Here is a 24,004-nt window from a genome sequence, read left to right as displayed (position 1 = left end):
TGATACCCTGCATGTGTATTTTAATGAACTTTTGAGTTTTAACTAATACTATTAGCATTTAGCGTAGCGCATTTGCATTTCCAGAGCTCTAGTTGGGACGCAAGCGTCCCAAGTAGAAGCAAGAGGTTAATAATGTTTACATATTTTGCTCTACTCATCTCATATGTATATACTGTATTCTATCTTAGTCTATGCCGCTCTGACACTGCTAGACCCAAATATTTATATATTCTTAATTACATTACTTTACTTAGATTTGTGTGTATTGTTGTGAAATGGTTAGATATTATAGTTGGAGCTAGAAACACAAGCATTTCGCTACATCTGCTAAACACGTGCGGGTGACCAATAAAATGTGATTTGAAGAGTGTGCAAAGCTGTCAAGGCAAAGGGTGGTTACTTTGAAGAATCTCAAATCTAAAATATATTTTTATTTGTTTAACACTTTTTTGGTTACTACATGATTCCATATGTGTTATTTCATAGTTTTGATATCTTCCCTATTATTCTACAATGTAGAAAATAGTAAAAAACCCTTGAATGAGTAGGTGTGTCCAATCTTTTGACTGGTACTATACATCTAATATTCTAACGTAAGCTGTGTATGACCTGCAATTACTAGAGCGGTTGAATATGTTTATTTGCTAAAAGTGTGATTTTATATTGTTGAACAAATGACATGCATGATATATTAAATCTACTACTCAGTCAACAAATGTTTCTGTTAATCAACACACAAAATCATTACGTTACACAGGAAAACAACTTGCGTCGCAAACATTTCTTTCAAATAGACTATTTTTCCTCAGAATGAAAAGGCAGAGGCACATCCAGACACATCTTATTTTAGCACACTGAGAAAGACAACTGTCACTTTATTCTCAGTACATTACGCCCACGGGGTGAAATTCTCCTCTCGACAGTCATATTCATGTGGAGGCGCCATTACATTATGGATTACATTTATTTATGCTGGAATATACAGAGTAAAGAATAGACCAGAAAGAGATTACAGAAAGATTAGCGTTTAACAATGTACATTTGGTAATATGAAGCAGATTATTTGACACACATACAGACAGGTTGTGAGTACAAAAGGTTAGAAGGCATGGTAGTATGGATAATAATTTTTCACAATGCTAGTGCAGTGTGTGTTGAACCCTCCTTGAGCACCAGGACCTGAATAGGACCACTCCCCACCCAACAGAGGTGTATTCAATGACATTTAATGTTCAAAACAGTGCATATAGAAATTCAAGGAATTAAACAAATGCTTCCGTGTCAAACATGACACACAATCCAACTGTCTGTTCTACAAAATATATCTGAATGTTCCGAAACACAACTCCCTCCTGAACAGAGCCCTGATCCCCATGCCCTCCCCACCCAATAGACCTGGGTTCAAATAGGAATGTTTTCTTGAAATACTTTTCAGTGTTTGATTTAGCAGACTGGAGTGCCAGATGGGTAGGGGTTGTACTTCTGGGACCATTCCATTGGTTCCAATGTGTCAGGCAAGCTCAATTAAGCACAACTAAAGCATTTGCAAGAAAACAAATATTTGAACCCAGATATGCACCCTTCGCCTCCCCCTCAGACGTCGGCATTGTTCGAGCCGAGCCCCCTTCCACCACACAGACACATGCAGACAAGCACACAGCAGCCCCCAACCATGAGCATGCCCAGAAAGATATATACCAGGGTGGTGGTCCAGAAGGCAAACAGATACAGGGTTTTGTTGCAGTGGAGAGCGTCTTCTTCATTATAGTTTGCAGGGAATATAGAGTAGATCCACACGTTGCCTGGAGATAGAGATAGAAGGGTGGGTGAAGAAATAGAAGGGAAGGCTGATAACCCTTTTGAATACATTATGGGCTGGTTTTGTGGGTTCCTGGGCACAAGTCCTTGACTAGAAAAACATGCTTAAAAAGAGAGTCTTCATTGAGAGTGCTTCTTAGTCCAGGGAGGAGACTGGCCCTATATGTTCAGATTTTGTCAAACAACAACATACTCTGATCTCTGCTAGTTTAATCCTCCAAAATCTTTATGTAGCTGTCACAGGTGTACCAAATGCCCTTAATTACTCTGCATGCTTCTACCGATGTGCTATTGCTTGAATCATTGAGTAATGCGATTAACTCCCTATTTGTCCCTGCCCCTTTATAACATTTGCGTTAAGGATCTGATTAAAGTTCATGTGCTTTCCTTGCACTGAAACCTGTTTTTGTTTGATTTAATTATGTTACTTGTTATATCCTCCCTCCATTTTGTTTGCTAAGCAAAAGATAACTTTGTTAATGGAAGCCGAAATTGGAAGAGAAATAAATTAACTTGTGAACCGATACCGGCTTCTGATTTTCCTGTCTTGTATTTCCACTCAAATCCATTCTCAAAGAACCTGTGTTGCCTGTGATAGAACTGTTATTCACAGTTGGTGGTCTATGGTCTTGGGCCCGATTCCGACCTGAATTAAGCATGCAAAAATGGAATGGAATTCTGTTTTTTAATACAATTCTCTCTGTTTTCTGACCTGGTGCTTAAGCATAAGAATAGCGTACTATTCAGACACTATTCATTTGGGGTTGAGGTTGAATAAATGAAGGTGTGGAGGTGTCTACAGCTACACAATATTCTGACCTTGACCTAATTCCCGCCACAATTTTATTTATTTAACTTTTAACTAGGGAAGTCAGTTAAGAACAAATTCTTATTTACAATGATGGCCTAGGAACAGTGGGTTAACTGCCTTGTTCAGGGGCGGAATTACAGATTTTTACCTTGTCAGCTCGGGGATTCGATCCAGCAACCTTTCGGTTACTGGGCCAATGCTCTAGCCACTAGGCTACCTGCCACCCCAAAAGCTTTAAGCTTAAGGAAACCATGGAAAAAGCATCTAATGTATTTTTCCAGATATAAATAACACCATTCTCCATCCACTGTATTGATAAGAGCTAGGTAAATTAGTAATCCACTTGGAAGGGAATTGTATACAAGACACCTTTTAAAGATATATTTTACATTATAATCGCTGGAGACAAATGTGAAACCAGACATATGGAGCAAACAGAAGCTTATCATTTTGAAGAATTTTAATTGTATGGTTCTCTTCAGTTGGTATAGCCTACATTACCATTCCATTTAATTACATTGTTTCGTTTACCTTCATTTGATTCCTCTGTAAACGCCTCCACGGCCTTCACGAGGATCATTAGTAACAGTTGATAATACACATGACCAAAAGTATGTGGACACCTTCTCGTTAAACATCTCATTCCAAAATCATGGGCATTAATATGGATTTGGTCCCCCTTTGCTGCTATAGCAGCCTCCACTCTTTTGGGAAGACTTGATGTTGGAACATTGCTGCGGGGACTTGCTTCCATTCATTTGGTTACTACATGATTCCATATGTGTTGTTTTATAGTTTTGATGTTTTCACTATTATTCTACAACGTAGATAATAGTAAAAAAAAGAAAAACCTTTGAATGAGTAGGTGTTCTAAAACTTTGGACCGGTAGTGTATGTCCGAGTGAATGGACTGCTTATCCTTCAACATCACGCTGTGTGTGACTGCTGTCTTTCCATCGGCCCTATGCAGTTGTGTAGTGGTGCATACTAAAGGTTTGCACACAAAAAAAATCCCAAACGGCCTGCCCAGCGAAGGAAAGGCCCCATGGGTGAAAATTATATGTTTTACCATGGTTTTTATTAGTTTTCCACACTTTCTTAATAGAAAAACAAACATGTGATCTTCTAAGTCCACAACAATGCTTAAAACACTTAGGATTTAGGAGGTCTGAGAAAAATATAAATTAATATATATATTCTTTTTTGGGGGGGTATTGTGGAGTATTTTTGTAATATTAATAATGTATTATTTTTCTGTTTTTGCTCAATCTGATTGGGTGGGTCTGGCTCCCTAGTGGGTAGGCTTGTGTCCACCCAGGCCTACCCATGCCTACACCCCGAATGCAAACAGGGCATAATGACTGAATTGTTGCTTTGTGCTTTACAAACAAATGCACTCTCCTACATAAGTGCGCCTGGTATTACCATTGCTGTCCTTTTCAGCATCACAAACCTGTAACACACTGAAGCCCTAGTTCCAATAGGTTCACCAGTTTGCAAACATGTCTATAATAGATATAAAGACTGCAGGTATTAATGTTTTAAGAAAGGAGTGTGTATATTTGGCCTGGCAAAGCGGTTTTATGAGCTTACAGAATGGAAGCAAATAATTATGAGTTTTTTACTCCGCTGCTCTAATTATGAGTCCTCACTGTCCGAGACAGTCAACACTGAGTACAAATGTATCCGACACCGAGACCACATTGACACCGGTATCAAGTACTACAACACTGCCAAAAGGAAAGGTGTGCATAGGAAAGGCATACATTCCTAAATCGGGATCGGGCTCTTAAAGCATATCAACAATGGGCAATTCCACAAAATATTCTAACAAGCCTTTCATGACACAAGCACACAGTACCGTAACCAAGTTACAGCCAAGCAATCAAAATAAAACAGCTACTCTAGTAGTGTATATGTTCAGCCCTCTGACTGTTTGAGGTTGTGGACAGGTGTCTTTTATACTGATAACAAGTTCAAACAGGTGCCATTAACACAGGTAACGAGTGGAGGACAGAGGAACCTCTTAAAGATCTGGTCTGTGAGAGCCAGAAATCTTGCTTGTTTGTAGGTGACCAAATACTTATTTTCCACCATAATTTGCAAATAAATTCATTAAAAATCCTACAATGTGATTTTCTGGATTTTCTTTTCTAATTTTGTCTGGCATAGTTGAAGTGTACCTATGATGAAAATTACAGGCCTCTCTCATCTTTTTAAGTGGGAGAACTTGCACAATTGGTGGCTGACTAAATACTTTTTTACCCCACTGTAATTGTCCTCCTCATAATGCCATCTACTTTGTGAAGTGCACCAGTGTCCCACTGTATGTGCTGCATGATGTGACTTTAGGCTACTGATGATTTGAGAAAGTAAAAGAAAAATCTTACACTCTGTTCCTAGCCTCAGTCTGCACAGGCTGTTATGTCATCAAGTGATCATATTTTTACCAATCACTATTCTCAATTTAATCTTGTCTTTACTAATATGTCAAATGAGTGTAGATTTAGAATGGCCCATTATCAAATGGGCAGGGACATGGACAGGGCCAGGGGGTAAAAATACATGTCATCCGTATGCACTTGAATAGTGAAGTCCACTTTCCCTCCAGTTGGTTTTCCACTCATGTGGGGTAGGCTACTCCAGTTATTTCAGTCCACACATCAACCACTGTTTGAGGAGCATGCAGTCTCTCTCTGCGCGACAGGCAATATTCAGCCCAAACTCTGTATGCCATGGGCTCTCTGACAATGTTCCTGCAGCTACCCAGTATTTCATTTAGGAAACCATACCAGCTCTACTGGCAGTACTGCTACTACCAGCAGTACTACACCTGCACCTGTCAACGACACAAGTTGTTCTGCTTCCACGAGCACATCCAATGCTAGCATCAGTAATTCTACATTTGTTGTTAGCCCAGCTAGCATGGACACTGACAGTTGTGAATCTGATGCAGCCGAAGAGCAACTGCCCCCTGACCCGGGAAAGCACCGAACAACAGACGTTGGACCATCGAAGAGGCGCCAATATGATGAGAACTACATTGATTTGGGCTTCACTTATATTGGGAGTAGTGCCTTTCCTCAGCCACAGTGAGTTATATGAAACCTTCATTCTTGCACAGACTTTGAGAAATAAGCTACGGGAGTATTTTGTGGAAGAACCAAGACGCTTTCGAGTAGTAAGAATTGTATAAAAGCAACAGATACCATTAATAAGAAGTGGCTAGAAGCGTCTTATATGGTCAGCTACCGAGTGCCTAGGACAGGCAAGCCCCATACTATTGTGGAGGACTTCATTCTTCCTGCTGCTGCGGATATGGCTGGTACAATGCAGGGGGAAAAGGCAAAAAAATATATACAGACAATGCCTTCATCAAACAACACTGTTTCATGATAAATGGCAGGAGATGTTTGGAAATAATTACTGCTTTGCATACAAGCCAGTGAATTCTATGCATTACTGCTGGATGAGTCAACAGACATGGCGGGCCTGGCACAGCTCCTGGTATATGTCGATTAACATTTATGGGGGGTCAATTAAGGAAGACATCCTCTTCTGGAAACCAGGACAACAGGAGAGGATATTTTTTAAGTACTGGACAGCTTTGTGACATCAAATGAACTTTGGTGGTCAAGATGTGTTGGTATCTGTACTGATGGCGCAAAAGCCATGACAGGGAGACATAGTGGAGTGGTAGCGCGCGTGCAAGCAGTTGCTCCCAACTCCACTTGGGTACACTGCAGCATCCACCGAGAGGCTCTTGCTGCCAAGGTAACGCCTGACAGCTTGAAAATCGTTAACACTATGAAAATGGTTAACTATGCAAGGCCCCTGAATTCTTATGTATTTTCTGCGCTATGCAATTATATGGGCAGCGAACATGTAACGCTTTTGCTGGTTATCAAGGGGCAAAGTATTGACGAGCCTAAAGTTTTCTTTACTGACCATAATTTTCACTTATCTGACCGCTTTCATGATGACGAGTTTCGCACACAACTGGCCTATCTGGGTGATGTTTTTTCTCGCCTAATAATCTGAATCTAGGATTATAGGGACTCTTCAGCTATATTCAATGTGCGGGACTAAATTGAGGCTATGATTAAGAAGTTGGAGCTCTTCTCTGTCTGCATTAACAAGGACAACACAGGTCTTTCCATCATTGTATGATTTTTTGTATCCTAATGAAATCAAGCTTACGGACAAATGTCAAATGTGATATAGTGAAGCACCTGAGTGAGTTGGGTGCGCAATTAAGCAGGTCATTTTCCAAAACGGATGACACAAACAACTGAATTCATTATCCCTTTCATGCCCTGCCTCCAGTCCATTTATCGATATCTGAACAAGAGTGCTTCATATTATTATTTGTGCCCTGGTCTTATAAGAGCTCTTTATCACTTCCCATGAGCCGGGTTGTGAGACAAACTCACACTCATTCTTATGTTTAATAAATGTATCGTATAGTATGTGTGTGGCAGGCTTACAATGATGGCAAAAAAAAGTAGAGTACGCTGAACCTGGTGCTATAGAGGGGGTACGCAGCTGGAGGTTGAATGTTTGAAGGGGTACGGGACTATAAAAACTTTGGGAACCACTGGGCTAGAACAATTATGTACCAAAGATATCATAAATTATGTTTTGAAATGCATGCGTAATATGCAGTAGGCTTTTTTGCATAACAGCACACTCATTATTTTAATTCCGTTTTTTTGTATAGCTTGGGCTCATATAAAGGCCTATGCGCATGCATAAGCTCTAATATACATATGGGTGTTTTGAATTAATCATCACCTGAGAAAGTGCTGTCCATTTTGTTGTGTTTGGCTTTGAAACAATATCCACAATATCCACGTTTTCCACTCAGTTTAAACCTGTTGATCTTCTCTCTTCAAATTCATTACACAGGACCTGATGGAGGGACAATAGAGCTCCGAGTACCAGGCCATTAGTGACCTGATGGAGGGACAATAGAGCCCTGAGTACCAGCCCATTAGGACCTGATGGAGGGACAATAGAGCCCTGAGTATCAGGCCTTTAGGACCTGATGATCGTTACCAAGTTTGGTAGTACCAACTCATGTCCAGAGTGCATAAGAGGAGATTACCGTGACTCAATGGTCACGTGGAATTTTACTGCAGTCAAGACTGCCGATGTGTCGGTAATATGGCAAGGGAGAGGGTCAGAGTCCAGGATTGGAGCCTCCCAGTTACCTCATTGATCCTCAGAGGCTTGTGACTTGGAATACTTGGTCCTTGTCACGTTCTGACCATAGTTCTGTTATTTTATTCTTTGTTTTAGTATGGTCAGGGTGTGAGTTGGTGTGGGCAGTCTGTTTGTTTTTCTATGTTGGTTTTTGTGTTCGGCCTAGTATGGTTCTCAATCAGAGGCAGGTGTCGTTAGTTGTCTCTGATTGAGAATCATACTTAGGTAGCCTGGGTTTTACTTTTAGTTTGTGGGTGTTTGTTTCCGTGTGTGTTGGGCCACACGGTACTGTTTCGGTTTTCGTTTTGTTCACATCATTTATTGTTTTGAATTTCAGTGTTCAGTTCGTTTCAATTAAAAATCCATCATGAATACTTACCACGCTGCGCTTTGGTCCGATCCTTACTCCTCCTCAGATGAAGAGGAGGAAAACCCTTACAGTCCTTCCTTGGAAAGTATTTATTTATTTTTGCACGTTCTGTTGTGTTACAGCCTTATTCTAAAATGGATTTTTTCAAATCAAATCAACACATAATACCCCATATTGACAAAGTGAAAACGGGTTTTTAGAAATTTTTGCAAAGTTATTCAAAATAAAAAACAAATACTTTATCTACATAAAGTACCAGTCAAAAGTTTGGACACACCTACTTTTACTATTTTCTACATTGTAGAATAATAGTGAAGACATAAAAACTATGCATTCCAGGTGACTACCTCATGAAATTCTGCAGCATTGAAGGTCCCAAGGACACAGTGGCCTCCATCATTCTTCTTTTTTTTACCCCCTTTTCTCCCCAATTTCGTGGTATCCAATTGTTTTGGTAGCTACTATCTTGTCTCATCGCAACAACTCCGTACTGGCTCGGGAGAGACGAAGGTTGAAAGGCATGCGGAAGCCAGGAAACACCTGGCAACCTTGGTTAGTGCGCACAGAGCCCGGACTTGAACACGATCGAACATCGTTGGAGAGACCTGAAAATAACTGTGCAGTGACGGTCCCCAGCCCAGACAGAACTTGAGAGGATCTGTCGAGAAGAATGGGAGAAACTCCCCAAATACAGGTGTGCCAAGCTTGTAGCTTTATACGCAAGAAATCTCAAGGCTGTAATCACTGCCAAACAAAGTCCTGAGTAAAGGGTCTGAATATTTACGTAAATGTGATATTTCAGATTTTCTTCATCTGTTTTTGCTTTGGAAAGGAAAAGGCTTATCTCAAATGGACAGATTTTTAATCCCATCTCAAACCACACCTCGAAACCAACTCCCGTTTGAATTCAGTCAGAGAGGAAGAGGCAAGCGAGAGGATTTACTCCACCTAAAAATCTGTCTGTGTGAGATGAGACCTTTTCTGTATGGAGATCTATGAGAGAGTCAGGCTTATTTGATCAGATAGAAGTTTAATAATGTTTAGGCTGTTACCAATGTTACCACATCGTGATATAAGTGGATGCACCAGGTATTCCGGCAACTATCTGCCCCCTCACTGCCCCCCTGCCTTCAATCATTGAGGACATGTATTTTCATTGTTAGAGTGGTCACGCGACTTTCTTGTCAATATAATAGATACTTTTTTACTCAGTCATGGCCGCTAGCATTTCTTAACTTATTGGTGACAGGGGGGCAGTATTGAGTAGCTTGGATGAATAAGGTGCCCAGAGTAAACTGTCTGCTACTCTGTCCCAGATGCTAATATATGCATATTATTAGTAGTATTGGATAGAAAACAATCTGAAGTTTCTAAAACTGTTTGAATGATGTCTGTGAGTATAACAGAACTCATATGGCAGGCGAAAACCTGAGACAAATCCAACCAGGAAGTGGGAAATATAATGCTTGTCGTTTTTTAACCCAGCCCCTATTGTAGATACAGTGGGATATTGGTTATGTTGCACTTCCTACGGCTTCCACTAGATGTCAACAGTCTTTAGAACGTTGTTTGAGGCTTCTACTGTGAAGTGGGACCGAATGAGAAAGGAATGAGTCAGAGGTCTGCCAGCAGTCACATGCATTTTACATGAGAGGTATCTCCCGTTCCTTTGCTTTTCTGAAGACAAAGGAATTCTCCGGTTGGAAAATTACTGAAGATGTATGTTAAAAACATCCTAAAGATTGATTCCATACATTGTTTGACAAGTTTCTACGGGCTGTAACGGAACTTTTTGAACTTTTCGTCCGAAGTTCGGCTGGACCTGAACGCGCTTTTGAATTTGTTTACCAAACGCCCTAACAAAAGAAGCTATTTGGACATAATCGAACAAAACAAACATTTATTGTGGAACTGCGATTCCTGGGAGTGCATTCTGATGAAGATCAAAGGTAAGTGTTGAATACCCAATATGGAGGATATCTTTTTGACTGCTTTGTTGTCTGAACCGCTGTTCTCAGGTTATTGCATGGTTTGCTTTTTCCGTAAAGTTATTTTGAAATCTGACACAGCGGTTGCATTAACCTTTTTGGAATAGGGGGCAGCATTTTCACTTTTGGATGAATAACGTGCCCAGAGTGAACTGCCTACTACTCTGTCCCAGATGCTAATATATGCATATTATTATTAGTATTGGATAGAAAACACTCGGAAGTTTCTAAAACTGTTTGAATGATTTGAATGACGTCTGTGGGTATAACAGAACTCATATGGCAGGTGAAAACCTGAGAAAAATCCAACCAGGAAGTGGGAAATCTGAGGTTTGTAGTTTTTCAAAGCTTGGCCTACCGAATACACCGTGTCTATGGAGTCAAGTTGCACTTCCTACGGCTTCCACTAGATGTCAACCGTCTTTGGAAACTGGTTTGAGGATTCTACTATAAAGGAGGGGCTCATGAGACCTGTTTGAGTCAGTGGTCTGGCAGAGTGTCTCAGGCTCGGGATGCGCGCTCCCGACAGAGTTAGCTCTCGTTCCAGTGCTTTTCTTCAGACATAGGAATTCTCCGGTTGGAACATTATTGATGTTTTATGTTAAAAACATCCTAAAGATTGATTCCATACATCGTTTAATTTGTTTCTACAACCTGTAACGGAACTTTTAGAGTTTTTGTCTGGACGAAGTGCTTGCGCCTCATGAAGATGGATTACTGGGCTGAACACGCTAACAACAAGTGGCTATTTGGATATAAATTATGGAACTAATCAGTGAAGGTAAGTGAATATTTATAGTGTTATTTCTAACTTCTGTTGACTCCAAAATGGCGGATATTTCTTTGGCTGGATTGGGCTTTGAGCGCCGTTCTCAGATTATGCTTTTTCCGTAAAGTTTTTTTGAAATCTGACACAGCGGTTGCATTAAGGAGAAGTCTATCTTTAATTATGTGAATAACACTTGTATATTTTATCAGTGTTTATTATGAGTATTTCTGCAAAATCACCGGATGTTTTGGAATCAAAACATTACTGCACGTAACGCGCCAATGTAAACTGAGATTTTGGGATATAAATATGCACATTATTGAACAAAACATACATGTATTGTATGACATGAAGTCCTATGAGTGTCATCTGATGAAGATCATCAAAGGTTAGTGATTAATTTTATCTCTATTTGTGCTTTTTGTGACTCCTCTCTTTGACTGGAAAAATGGCTGTGGTGACCTAACATAATAGTTTGTGGTGCCTTCGCTGTAAAGCATTTTTTAAATCAGACACTGTGGCTGTGTTAACGAGAATTCTATCTTTAAAATGGTGTAAAATACTTTAATTTTAATTATGAGATTTTTGTTGTTTTGAATTTGGCGCCCTGCACTTTCACTGGCTGTTGGCGAGGTGGGACACTTACCGTCCCACATATCCCAGAGAGGTTAATGAACCAAATCTAAAACAACGCCAAATCAGTAAGTGCAATAGCCCTTTAAGTACCTACAACTTCCCTTTTTACATCTCACTGTTGTTCACAACATTTACAACCACTCTCATGATCTTTTCTCACCTGCTATGAACCAGCAGAAGAGGAATAGTGACACTAGAGAGTTCCAGGCGGTACAAAGGCTGCTGAGAGGGCTCTGCTGCTCCCCCTCATCCTGCTCCCTGGTGCAGGGTAGGCAGGACAGGACAGCCAGGGCCAGGGCAAAAACCCCCGTCACCACCAGGTAGATGGGGATATAGCGCTGCTGGGGGCAGTTCTCCAGGAACATACCACCTGGTAGGGAGAAGAAGGTGTATGTGTGTCAGAAAGTAGGCTAAACAAATGTGTAACTAACATTACATCTGCGTGTGATAATAAAAATAATTGTAATTAATAGTATATGATACATACCTATTGCGATCTGGGCGACTGGCAAGGCAGTCATGATGAGTTTGGATATGACTGAAGGCACAGAGGATCACGGCAGACAATCACAAGTTATCTTTCAATGTTTCTGCATCCATGATGATGTGGCAAGTTACAATTAGCTTTTTGAAAGGCCTATATCTTGAAAACTTGAATCCTGACATGCAAAACATTTTGGAACTGTACTTACTGTGGATTAATGAAAAAATACCAAAAATATAGTTTTTTTGTGTATTATTCCTTTCAGTGGTGTACAGTGGCTAGCCACTTATCAACAAGCTACCTCAAAACACCAGGCAGAGAAAATAAGACTACAGTTGCATCAGATAAAACATGTGGTCACATATAATGGCACAGAGGAACTATGAAAAAAACTGCTAACACCCACACACATACATTCACACATAAGACAACAGAAAAACACAGTTTAAAAACACGGCTTGAAAACTGTATGTAGGGTAGCATACCAAGCACAGGAGTACTTGGTTTGGGCGCTTGGCGCATGTTCTGCAGTAGAGTCCCGTCTTCCATTTCTGCTGATACTCACTGATCTGCAGAGTGAGGCAGACAGTGAGCTGTTAGAGTCTAGAGTTCATCATAATCATCATCATTTAACTGTGCGACTGTGGATGGATACATGTCAACCGGGTCGTGTTCATTTGGCACCAAACAGAAGAAAACAAGGAGGAACTACCAGGGGTGTATTCATTAGTTGGATAGTGTTGAAAAACGTTTTGCAACATAAATAATTTACTCCAGACGCTCTTCAACATGATGTAAAAGCTGCTGGGTTCATAAACGGAAGTTGTAGTGTATTTTAATTTTATGGTTTCCACGCGTTGCCATTTGACATGAGCTGCACATCTATGAATGACAAATTCTTCCATGCTCTAAAGTGGAGTGAAGTCCACATGGTTCCTTCCAACTTCTTGCAGACACTTTTTTTAAGAGAGACATGACTGAACTACAACTTCCATTTAAGAACAAAATGTAACTCAAAGTTTGGAGCAGTGGAGGCTGCTGAGGGGAAGACGGCTCATAATAATGGCTGGAACGGAGCAAATGGAATGGCATCAAACACATGGAGACCATGTGTTTAATGTATTTGATACCATTCCACCTATTCAGCTCCAGCCATTACCTCAAACCCGTCCACCTAAATTAAGGTGCCACCAACCTGCTTTGGTTTGGAGTAAAAGGTTTCCGTTGCAAAATGTTTTGCAACAGAACCCGACTAATAAATACACCCCTGGACTCATTCAAAAAGAAACACTTGTTTTCGTTTCCATTGCAAAACATTTTGTTACGGTGTGCCCTAACGAACAAGACCTAGGTCACCAAACAAGTAAACCTCAGATGCAGTTCAGAAATTACAGAAAGTAGCATACAAAAGCTAAATTTAATTGAATGAACTTGAAATATATAGGTCTATGAAGCCTACACTGTATTTATATTTAAATAGGCTTAAAGTGTGACCAATTTGGTCGCATATGCTGACCAAATATTTTGCCATGTGACTTGCAGTTTATTTTGGGAGCACGATATGACTCCCCCCCTCCCAAAAAAATCCTCTAAAAATGTCAATGTGTTACAATATTTCGCCGCAACACTCTTCTCTACACTGCTCAAACAAGACAGGCTGCTGCACCCAAGTGTTTTGATCTATGTCCAATTGCAATATTTGGTTGAAGAATTGCAATTAAGAGTTTTTGCCCGGGTTTCCCAAAAGCATTTTATGGCTAGGTTCATCATTAGAACCTTTGTAGGAGCATCATTAAATCTCTGCGTTGTTCCCCAAAACGATTTATATTAATGTTGCACTTGAAAACGCTCGTAATCTAACACCTGCCTTAGACCACTCATAGAACAGCTAAGTGTGTCGTTAGATGATTTTTGTGCCCTTACTCGTCACTTTATACACCCTGCTAAACTTAGAATCACATGGTTTATCTGTCTCTCCAGCGGCAGATTGGTCATCTGGCAATTCTGGAAAATGCCAGATGGGCTGGACCATTTTTTAGTTCGGTGGGCTGGTTGAAATTGACACACAAAAATATTTATTTATATACAAATGGGTCTGTTAAGTTTCTCATTTTAGATTTTTATGCAATTTCTCTGTTATACTAATCGATGATGATTATTTGGCTGATCAAATAATTAGCAGCCCTACCCCCTGTTTTCTGATAGGCTGAGGTGAGGTCACGCAAACTCACATTCAAATTCAAATGCGGCATCCGCAAAGATTCCTGCTCCGACTCATCAATTACAGCCAAGTTCATGGATCGTAAAAAAATTGAAAATGTGCCTATAAACTTAGAAAGAGCACATTCTACATTGTCACCTCACTTAAAACGTGCCATTTTTTTGGCAGCTAAAACCACGATTTGGTCAAACAGTAAAGTGCATTAACTTCAACTTCATGCCCTGCCCCGTGACTGTTTCACTGGGGCCGGATGCTTTAATGAGCAAGCCCCCCCCCTAATTCTTGTAAGACAAGTGGAGATAAAATGTAAGATTAATCTCTTGTGAAGTTTACTGACTTTACTTACAAAAGTTTTTTTATAAGACAGACAAATATTGGATAACATATGTGAAAAGTCCAGACTGCACTTAATAGGTACTAAATTAGCCTACCTCTTAAAAATATTTATTTGTATTAATTTTCAAATGTTCAAAACTTACAAATTGACATTTCTTCTGTAAAATTGGAACAACAGTGATTTATGGTGAAAAAGACAGAATAGCAGTCTTCTCATACAATATTTGGAAACAAATGATCTGAAGTATACATATACTGTACACTATAAACTATAATTTTATGAAAAGTTAGTATTGATAATTTAAAAATATTTATTTATTGCCATTTGCATTCTGTATAGATATGGCATAGGGTTTCACACAAGTCTGTTAAAATCCATTTAGACAGTTTTATTTAGAAATTCTTTAGTAAGTAATACTTAGTCTACTTGTCTATTTTTAATAATGATTTAAATCAAATATGGGGGGGGAATGGTTTTGCACATGTCAGCATTAATATCCACACTATGAAGAGATTTGATACAAAGTCCCTCTTTTTAACTCACCTGCATATCCATTTTTTTCTTTATTTGTTGTTCCTTTCCCATACATACAAGTTGTTTTTAATTCTTTAAAAAATATATATAATATTGGAGTGGAATATAAATAATAACATTGGAATATAACATTTAATAACAATAAATGAACTAGCTCAGTGTAAAATTGATGTGGGAACTCTCTGCTATTGTACAATTCTAATTTGTACCTCTAATTCACAAATAAAGCTATCCCCAGTCAAATTGGAGCACAACTAATGAGCCCACCTCCTGCACTGCTTACACCTAATCCAGTCCCCACCTGTGACTGAAAACAGGGGTGGAGATGCCAATTGAAAAGCTCTCTCTTAAAAACATAGATATCTAGCTATATAACATAACATGCTCTGTAAAATAGCTAAAAGGCTATAAAGTTACATTAACTGTAAAGATATCAGTCACCAGTAGGAACATTTACAGCATTTATGTATTTTACCTCAGACGATCCTGTAGTAAGGTTGCTAGCTAGTACACCTAGCAACTTAATCTTGCTAACTAGCATTTACTGCTAGTGAAGTTGCTAGCTAGCAAGTTAGCATGAAGTAGCACTAACTGGGCTAGTCGTTGTCTAAATGACAGGTAGAAATAAAATCATTAGCATAAAGGGGTAACTAGCCCCCAGGGGGGAGGGGCGAGTTGCCCCCAACACACTCATCCAACTTAATACTACTTCATTAAAAAATGAACCAAATGTTTCTCTTTAAACGAGTTAATTATTTATTGTAAGGCTTTCCTACTTGTATATTTAAAATATATATATAGATCTAACTTAATTGGAATATATCTACAACTTTTTCTAAATGTTTTAAAAATAGATCAAGTTACCACAAAATGATTTTGTTGAAATATCTCAAAAAGTGTGATGACACGGAGGACATTTTTTGTTACCCCGGGGGGCTAATTACCCCCTACTACCCTAATTAACACTTGGGGTAGTTGTTGATTCAAAAGAACAAATGTGAAAGGCACTAATTTGCAATATAGCATAAATTGTTAGCTTGGCTTTTATAATCTATAAGGCTTAAGCAGACAGACAGAACAAGAAGAAGCACAGAGTAACAGCAGAGAAGATGCAGAGACAGACAGCATAACAGGGAGGCAAACACAATGGCTAGAGTAGAGGCAAAGTTATAGTGGTGAGTTTAATCTGCAGTGGTATTTTTACATCATGTATTTGTTTTAAGCATGAGCTGGTAAAAAAGAGGAGGACCATGTCTCACCAGTACTGGTACAAAAATAGTTGAGAAATGCTGTACTGTACTGCAAATGGTGTGTCAGCAGTATTGCCTGTGTCTTAGTAGCGTGTGTGTGGAAATGGTGTGTGTATAGTTGGGGGATGCCGATAACTTCAGAACAAAGTTGACTACAACTACAAAGTTGCCAATGTCTTTGCAGTTGATACAAACAAACAGAGATGACTGCATTAAAATATAAACAGTAGGCTATAGGCCAATTTCAATCAAGTTAGTTATATTTTGCTACTTGTAGGCTACTGTCTGTAATTTGTCTCAATGTACACTGAACAAAAATATAAACGCAACATGCAAAAATGTCAAAGATTTCACTGAGTTACAGTTCATATAAGATAATCAGTCAATTTAAATAAATTCATTAGGCTATAATCTATGGATTTCACAAGACTGGGAATACAGATATGCATCTGATGGTCACAGATACCTTAAAAATAAAGGTAGGAGCGTGGATCAGAAAACCAGTCAGTATCTGGTGTGACCACCATTTGACTCAAGCAGGACGACACATCTCCTTCGCATAGAGTTGATCAGGCTATTGATTGTGGCCTGTGGAATGTTGTCCCACTCCTCTTCAATGGCTGTGCGAAGTTCCTGGATATTGGTGGGAACTGGTACACGCTGTTGTACCCGTCGATCCAGAGCATCCCTAACATGCTCAATGGGTGACATGTCGGGTGAGTTTGCTGGCCTTGGAAGAACTGGGACATTTTCAGTTTGCGACATGGGGCCGTGCATTATCATGCTGAAACATGAGGTAATGGCGGCGGATGAATGGCATGACAATGGGCCTCAGGATCTCATCACGGTATCTCTGTGCATTCAAATTGCAATCGATAAAATGCAATTGTGTTTGTTGTCTGTAGCCTATGCCTGCCCATACCATAACCCCACCATGGGGCACTCTGTTTTACAATATTGACATCAGCAAACTGCTCGCCCACATGACACCATACACACTACGCATTCTGCCATCTGCTCGGTACAGTTGAAACTGGGATTCATCTGTGAAGAACACACTTTTCCAGCATGCCAGTGGCCATTGAAGGTGAGCATTTTCCCACTGAAGTCGGCTACGATGGCGAACTGCAGTCAGGTCAAGACGCTGGTGAGGATGACGAGCATGCAGATGAGCTTCCCTGAGACGGTTTCTGACAGTTTGTGCAGACAATCTTTGATTGTGCAAACCCATAGTTTCATCAGATGTCCGGTGGCTAGTCTCAGACGATCCCGCAGGTGAAGAAGCCGGATGTGGAGGTCCTGGGCTGGCGTTGTTACACATGGTATGTGGTTGTGTGGTTGGACGTACTGTCAAATTCTCTAAAACGACGTTGGAGGTGGCTTATGGTAGAGAAAATAACATTAAATTATCTGCCAAAAGCTCTGGTGGACATTCCTGCAGTCAGCATGCCAATTGCACGCTCCCTCAACTTGAGGGGAATTGTGTTGTTTGACAAAACTGCACATTTCAGAGTGGCCATTTATTGTCCCCAGCACAAGGTGCACCCGTGTAATGATCATGAGGTTAACCTGCATGGCTACCACAGCATTCTGCAGCGATACGCCAGTATATCAAACTTCTTGATATACTACACCTGTCAGGTGGATGTATTATCTTAGCAAAGGAGAAATGCTCACTAACAGGAATGTAAGCAAATTTGTGCACAACATTATAGAGAAATAAGCTTTTTGTGCATATGGAACATTTTTGGGATCTTTTATTTGAGCTCATGAAATATGGGAACCACACTTTACATTTTGGGTTTATATTTTTGTTCAGTATATAGTACCAGTCAAAAGTTCGGACACACCTACTCATTGAAGGGTTTTTCTTTATTTTTACTATTTTCTACATTTTCGAATAATAGTGAAGACATCAAAAATATGAAATAACACATATGCAATCATGTAGTAACCAACAAAGTGTGAAACAAATATTTGAGATTCTTCAAAGTAGCCAGCCTATGCCTTGATGACAGCTTTGCACACTCTTGGCATTCTCTCAACCAGCTTCATCACCTAGGATGCATTTTAATTAACCTCTTGGGGCTAGGGGGCAGAATTTTCACTTTTGGATAAATAGCGTGCCCAATTTCAACTTCCTGCTACTCATGCCAAGAATATAAGATATGCATATTATTCATAGATTTGGATAGAAAACACTCTGAAGTTTCTAAAACTGTTTTAATCATGTCTGTGAGTATAACACAACTTATGTAGCAGGCAAAACCCCGAGGACTAACTGTTCAGAAAAAAAATGTTTTCCCTCTCTCTGTTCCCTGATTTGTCATTGCCCAGGGATATTTCTTAGGAACCTGTTTTCAGTTCCTACCGCTTACACTGGATGTCACCAGTCTTTGGAATTTGGTTGAGGTTATTCCTCTGTGCAATGAAGAAGTAGGCCTAAACTAGGAACTGGGTACACTGTTGAGAGTTGCGCAAGACGTAAAAAGTATCGCTGGTTTGTTTTCATTCCTGTATTGAACACAGAAAGACCAGTCTACAATTTGATCGATTATTTAAAAATACCTAAAGTTGTATTACAAAAGTAGTTCGAAATATTTTGGCAAAGTTTATAGGCAACTTTTGAAATATTTTGTAGTGGCATTGCGTTTTTTGTAAGCTGTTTTTTCTGGATCAAACTTGACATTTTGGATATATATGGACGAAATTAATCGAACAAAAGGACCAATTGTGATGTTTATGGGACATATTGGAGTGCCAACAAAGAAGATTGTCAAAGGTAATGCATGTTTTATATTTTATTTCAGCGTTTTGTGTAGCGCCTGCAGGGTTGAAATATGCTAACCCCTTTGTTTACTGCTGGTGCATATGGTGCAGGCTATCAGATAATAGCTTATTATGCTTTCGCCGAAAAGCATTTTAAAAATCTGACATGTTGGCTGGATGCACAACGAGTGTAGCTTTAATTGAGTATCTTACATGTGTGATTTAATGAAAGTTTGAATTTTATAGTATTTTATTTGAATCTGGCGCTCTGCATTCTCCCTGGCAATTGGCCAGTTGAGGCATTTGCGTCCCGCCTATCCCTAACAGGTGTGCCTTATTAAAAGTTAATTTGTGGAATTTCTTTCCATCTCAAAGCGTTTGAGCCAATCAGTTGTGTTGTGACAAGGTAGGGGCGGTCAGCCCTATTTGGTAAAAGACCAATTCCATATTATGGCAAGAACAGCTCAAATAAGCACAGAGAAACGATAGTCCATCATTATTTTAAGACATGAAGGTGAGCCAATCTTGAAAGTTTCTTCAAGTACAGTCGCAAAAACCATCAAGCGCTATGATGAAACTGGCTCTTATGAGGACCACCACAGGAAAGGAAGACCCAGAGTTATCTCTGCTGCAGAGGATAAGTTCATTAGAGTAACCAGCCTTAGGAAATGCAGCCCAAATAAATGCTTCACAGTGTTCAAGTAACAAACATATCTCAACATCAACTGTTCAGAGGAGACTGTGTGAAGCAGGCCTTCGTGGTCGAATTGCTGCAAAGAAACCACTACTAAAGGACACCAATAAGAAAAACAGACTGGGCCAAGAAACACAAGCAATGGACATTAGACCTGTGGAAATCTGTCCTTTGGTCTGATAAGTCCAAATTTTAGATTTTTGGTTCCAACTGCCGTCTTTGTGAGACACAGAGTAGGTGAACGGATGTTCTCCGCATGTGTGGTTCCCACCGTGAAGCATGGAGGAGGAGGTGTGATGGTGTAGGGTGCTTTGCTGGTGACACTGACTGTGATTTATTTAGAATTCAAGGCACACTTAACCTGCATGGCTACCACAGCATTCTGCAGCAATACGCCATCCCATCTGGTTTGCGCTTAGTTCCACTATCATTTGTTTTTCAACAGGACAATGACCCAACACACGTCCAGGCTGTGTAAGGGCCATTTGACCAAGAAGGAGAGTGATGGAGTGCTGCATCAGATGACCTGGCCTCCACAATTACCCGACCTCAACCCAATTGAGATGGTTTGGGATGAGTTGGTCCGCAGAGTGAAGGAAAAGCAGCCAACAAGTGCTCAGCATATGTGGAAACTCCTTCAAGACTTTTGGAAAAGCATTCCAGGTGAAGCTGGTTGAGAGAATGCCAAGAGTGTGCACAGCTGTCATCAAGGCAAAGAATCTCTAATATAAAATATATCTTATATCTTTTTTTAATTTTTTTAATTACACTGTTTTCTCCCCAATTTCGTGGTATCCAATTGGTAGTTACAGTCTTGTCTCATCGCTGCAACTCCCGTACGGACTCGGGAGAGGTGAAGGTCGAGAGCTGTGCGTCCCCCGAAACACAGCCCAACCAAGCCGCACTGCTTCTTGACACAATGCCCACTTAACCCAGAAGCCAGCTGCACCAATGTGTCGGAGGAAACACCGTGCACCTGGCTACCGTGTCAGCATTCACGGCGCCTGACCCGCCACAGGTGTCACTAGTGCACAATGGGACAAGAACATCCCTGCCGGCCAAACCCTTCCCTAACCCGGACGACACTGGGCCAATTGTGCGCCGCCCCATGGGTCTCCCGGTCGCAGCCGGCTGCGACAGAGCCTGGATTTGAACCCAGAATCTCTAGTGGCACACTGCGCCACACGGGAGGCCATATAAAATACATTTTGATTTGTTTAACACTTTTTTGCTTAATACATGATTCCATATGTGTTATTTCATAGTTTTGTCATCCTACAATGTAGAAAATAGTAAAAATAAAGAAAACCCCTTGAATGAGTAGGTGTGTCCAATCCTTTGACTGGTACTGCATTTCATGATGTGTAGCCTGATCCGAAAGCAGCTCTCCCTTACTTTCGAGCCTATCAGAATCAACACATGCTCCAACGACGCAATTAGCAACCGTTCTCTCTGCTTGGTGTAATTGTTACATATTCGACTGTTGTCGGAAAGATGCATCGTTAAAACACTTGTCAGCATGAATTCCATCACTATCAGGAAACAGGTGTGGTGATACTGATGATTTGTCGGCACAGATGGTTTGTTTAGGATACATAGCAGGTTAGGATAATTAACTTGACAGGTTAGGATAACGTGGTGGGTTAGATTTAATTAACGTGGCAGGTTAGTAGAACTAACGCAGCAAGTTAGGTGAATTAATGTAGCAGGTGAGGAGAATGAGTTTAAGGTTAGGGGTTAAGGTTTGGCTAAAAGACATTTGATTCAAAAATGTTGTCGGAGGCGCCATATGGATGGTGCAATGCAATTGCGTAGTCAAATTGAGCTCTGTACTACAACGCCGTGCACCTCTCAAATGCTGAAACAATGCAGAGGGCTCCGTAAAGCTTATTTTATTTTATTTAACTAGGCAAGTCGGTTATTAAGAACAAATTCTTATTTATGATTGGTTGACATGATTGGTTGACGGTAGGTGAGGGTGGGAGGTCCTGTATAACACAAACACACTTCCTTGACAGCTTCCTTCGCAACAGCTCTCTGATGCACCGCGAAGTATGAATGTCCTTACTTCTGCAGTGGCCATATCACCATTAATGCTGCACGGCCAATGCAGACATTGGATTCACCATGCAGAGCCTTTTAGCTTCAATGCTAGTTGCCAACAACTGTTGTTCCTGAAGCAACCACTAGATGTAGCTGTCGACCTACTCCATCGAGCCACAGCGGCAGAAACTTAAACAAAGCATCTGTGGTGACAAATCATCGGTATCATAACACCGGGCCCTGTTCTGTTTGACCACAAGGGAAAACTCTGGGAACAAATGGCCTAACACATGCTGCATGGACAGAACCCCTGTTAACCCAATTAGCTAGTAAATCTGAAAAGGCATGACTCCACATCTGAGGCTAACAATGCAGCAGTCAGCCTCATAGTAAAAGCCAAGGATATCTGGTTTAAGCCTGCACGAGTTCAGTGGCTGAGCCTTGTGCTGCTCTAAGAGGGTAAGAATGTCTCTGAGTAAAGAGTAGTAGAATAAGTACTAGAACAGGGTCGTATAACATAATTTATTGAACCTTTATTTAACTGGGCCAGTCGGTTAAGAACAAATTCTTATTTTCAATTATGGCCTAGGAACAGTGGGTTAACTGCCTTGTTCAGGGGCAGAATGAAAGATTTTTACCTTGTCAGCTCAGGGATTCGATCTACCAACCTTTCAGGTTACTGGCCCAGGTTACTGGCCCAACGCTCTAAACACTAGGCTACCTGCCGCCCCAAAGAGGAGAATGTATGGAGAAACTTCTTCGAATGGCCCTGAAATTAGAATTTTCTGACGAGGGCTTCAGTTTAAGATTTCAACCACATTCCATAATCCAACATTATGTGGCCTCCAAGGCCATAATCCATTTTTTGTATATATAGGTGTGTGTGTGTTAATATCATAGCTGTGGTTGGTTGATTCCCACATTCTCCAAACGAAGCTACAAGTAGTTTTAACTTTAGATCAAGCTCTGGATCAAGTTTTACACAGAATCCAGATCTTGCTGTGAAATTGGCACTCCTCCAGCAGAGGATTACAATCTCACATCACCAATCACATGCTTTTTGCATTTCCTTTAGTCTTGTGAAATAGAGCAGCCACTCACTCACCATTTGACTAATATTTTGTAGTTAAGGCTACAAAATTATGGATATGGTGATGGCCTTAAATTGGCCTAACACAATGTATTTGTTAAGGATTGATATTATTTACAATATTGATCAAATCAAACATAAAATCAAATTAACAGTCAGTAAACTATCTGTGAACAATATTACAAATGTATCACTTGCTGTTACAACATTATCCCCCTACAAACCATCCTGATATCGCAAACTTACATTCTGTTTCGCTTCAGGAACGTGTAGCGTAACAGAATGCAAACTCGCGAGAACAGGGTGGTTCGTACGACGCTAACAACAGGTGAGGCACACCTGGAAAAACCTGTACTTATCGGGTGTTATGAATGGGGACTTTCGATTTATTTTACAAACGCTACATTGTTGCTTGACATTCCAGGCAAATAAAGGTGCGCTTTTCTGCCGCAATTATTAAACAGAGTAGGCCTACCAGTTGCTGACCATAATCTGGGGTCTATTCATTCTGCGAAACAGTTGCAAAACGTTTTGCAACTAAAACCAATACGTTTATATTGGACGGTAGGTACTCCCCGTTCCGTTCGCTTCCATTTAAGAACAGTTTTGCAACAGAATTGGCGGAATGAATACACCCATAGTATTTTCTTAGTTCGCAGAGTTTACAGTATCCGAAAATAATATTTTACCTGTCGGTCGTAGTTGTGACAGTGTACAAATCACCAGTTAATGCGATGGTGTCATAAAAGTAGAGACCGATGAATGTAGATTAGAGGCTAAATGAAAGTTAAGACAAAAAGTAGACTGAGAAGATTCAGCAAATTCAATTCCGTAAACTTCCTCCCTCTTTCTCCGTTGCTCTGCTGGGGTGGGGTGGAGTGGAGTGACAGAGGGAGGGAGGGACCATCCCAGCAGCTGAACATACCGAAACCCCGCACAGTGATATGAACGAGCTAGAGGATCAAAACAGCAATGTATCATGGGA

At 40.4% G+C, this 24,004-nt stretch overlaps 1 protein-coding gene across 1 annotated transcript; it reads right to left on the bottom strand.

The window, feature by feature from the left end:
* Positions 1-945: 945 nt before the first annotated feature.
* LOC115106839 (transmembrane protein 272-like) lies at positions 946-23,890 on the bottom strand. The gene is made up of 5 exons (XM_029629980.2): positions 23,709-23,890; positions 12,567-12,650; positions 12,085-12,135; positions 11,758-11,967; positions 946-1,802 (listed from the first exon to the last, which is right to left on the bottom strand). The coding sequence occupies exons 2-5, from the start codon at positions 12,628-12,630 to the stop codon at positions 1,594-1,596; spliced, it is 534 nt and encodes a 177-aa protein (XP_029485840.1). The 5' UTR covers positions 12,631-12,650; positions 23,709-23,890; the 3' UTR covers positions 946-1,593.
* Positions 23,891-24,004: the final 114 nt, after the last annotated feature.

Source organism: Oncorhynchus nerka, linkage group LG23 (assembly GCF_034236695.1).
Source record: "Oncorhynchus nerka isolate Pitt River linkage group LG23, Oner_Uvic_2.0, whole genome shotgun sequence".
NCBI lineage: Eukaryota > Metazoa > Chordata > Actinopteri > Salmoniformes > Salmonidae > Oncorhynchus > Oncorhynchus nerka.
The sequence above is the reverse complement of the archived record's forward strand: the minus strand, read 5'-3'. Positions and strand labels throughout refer to the sequence as shown.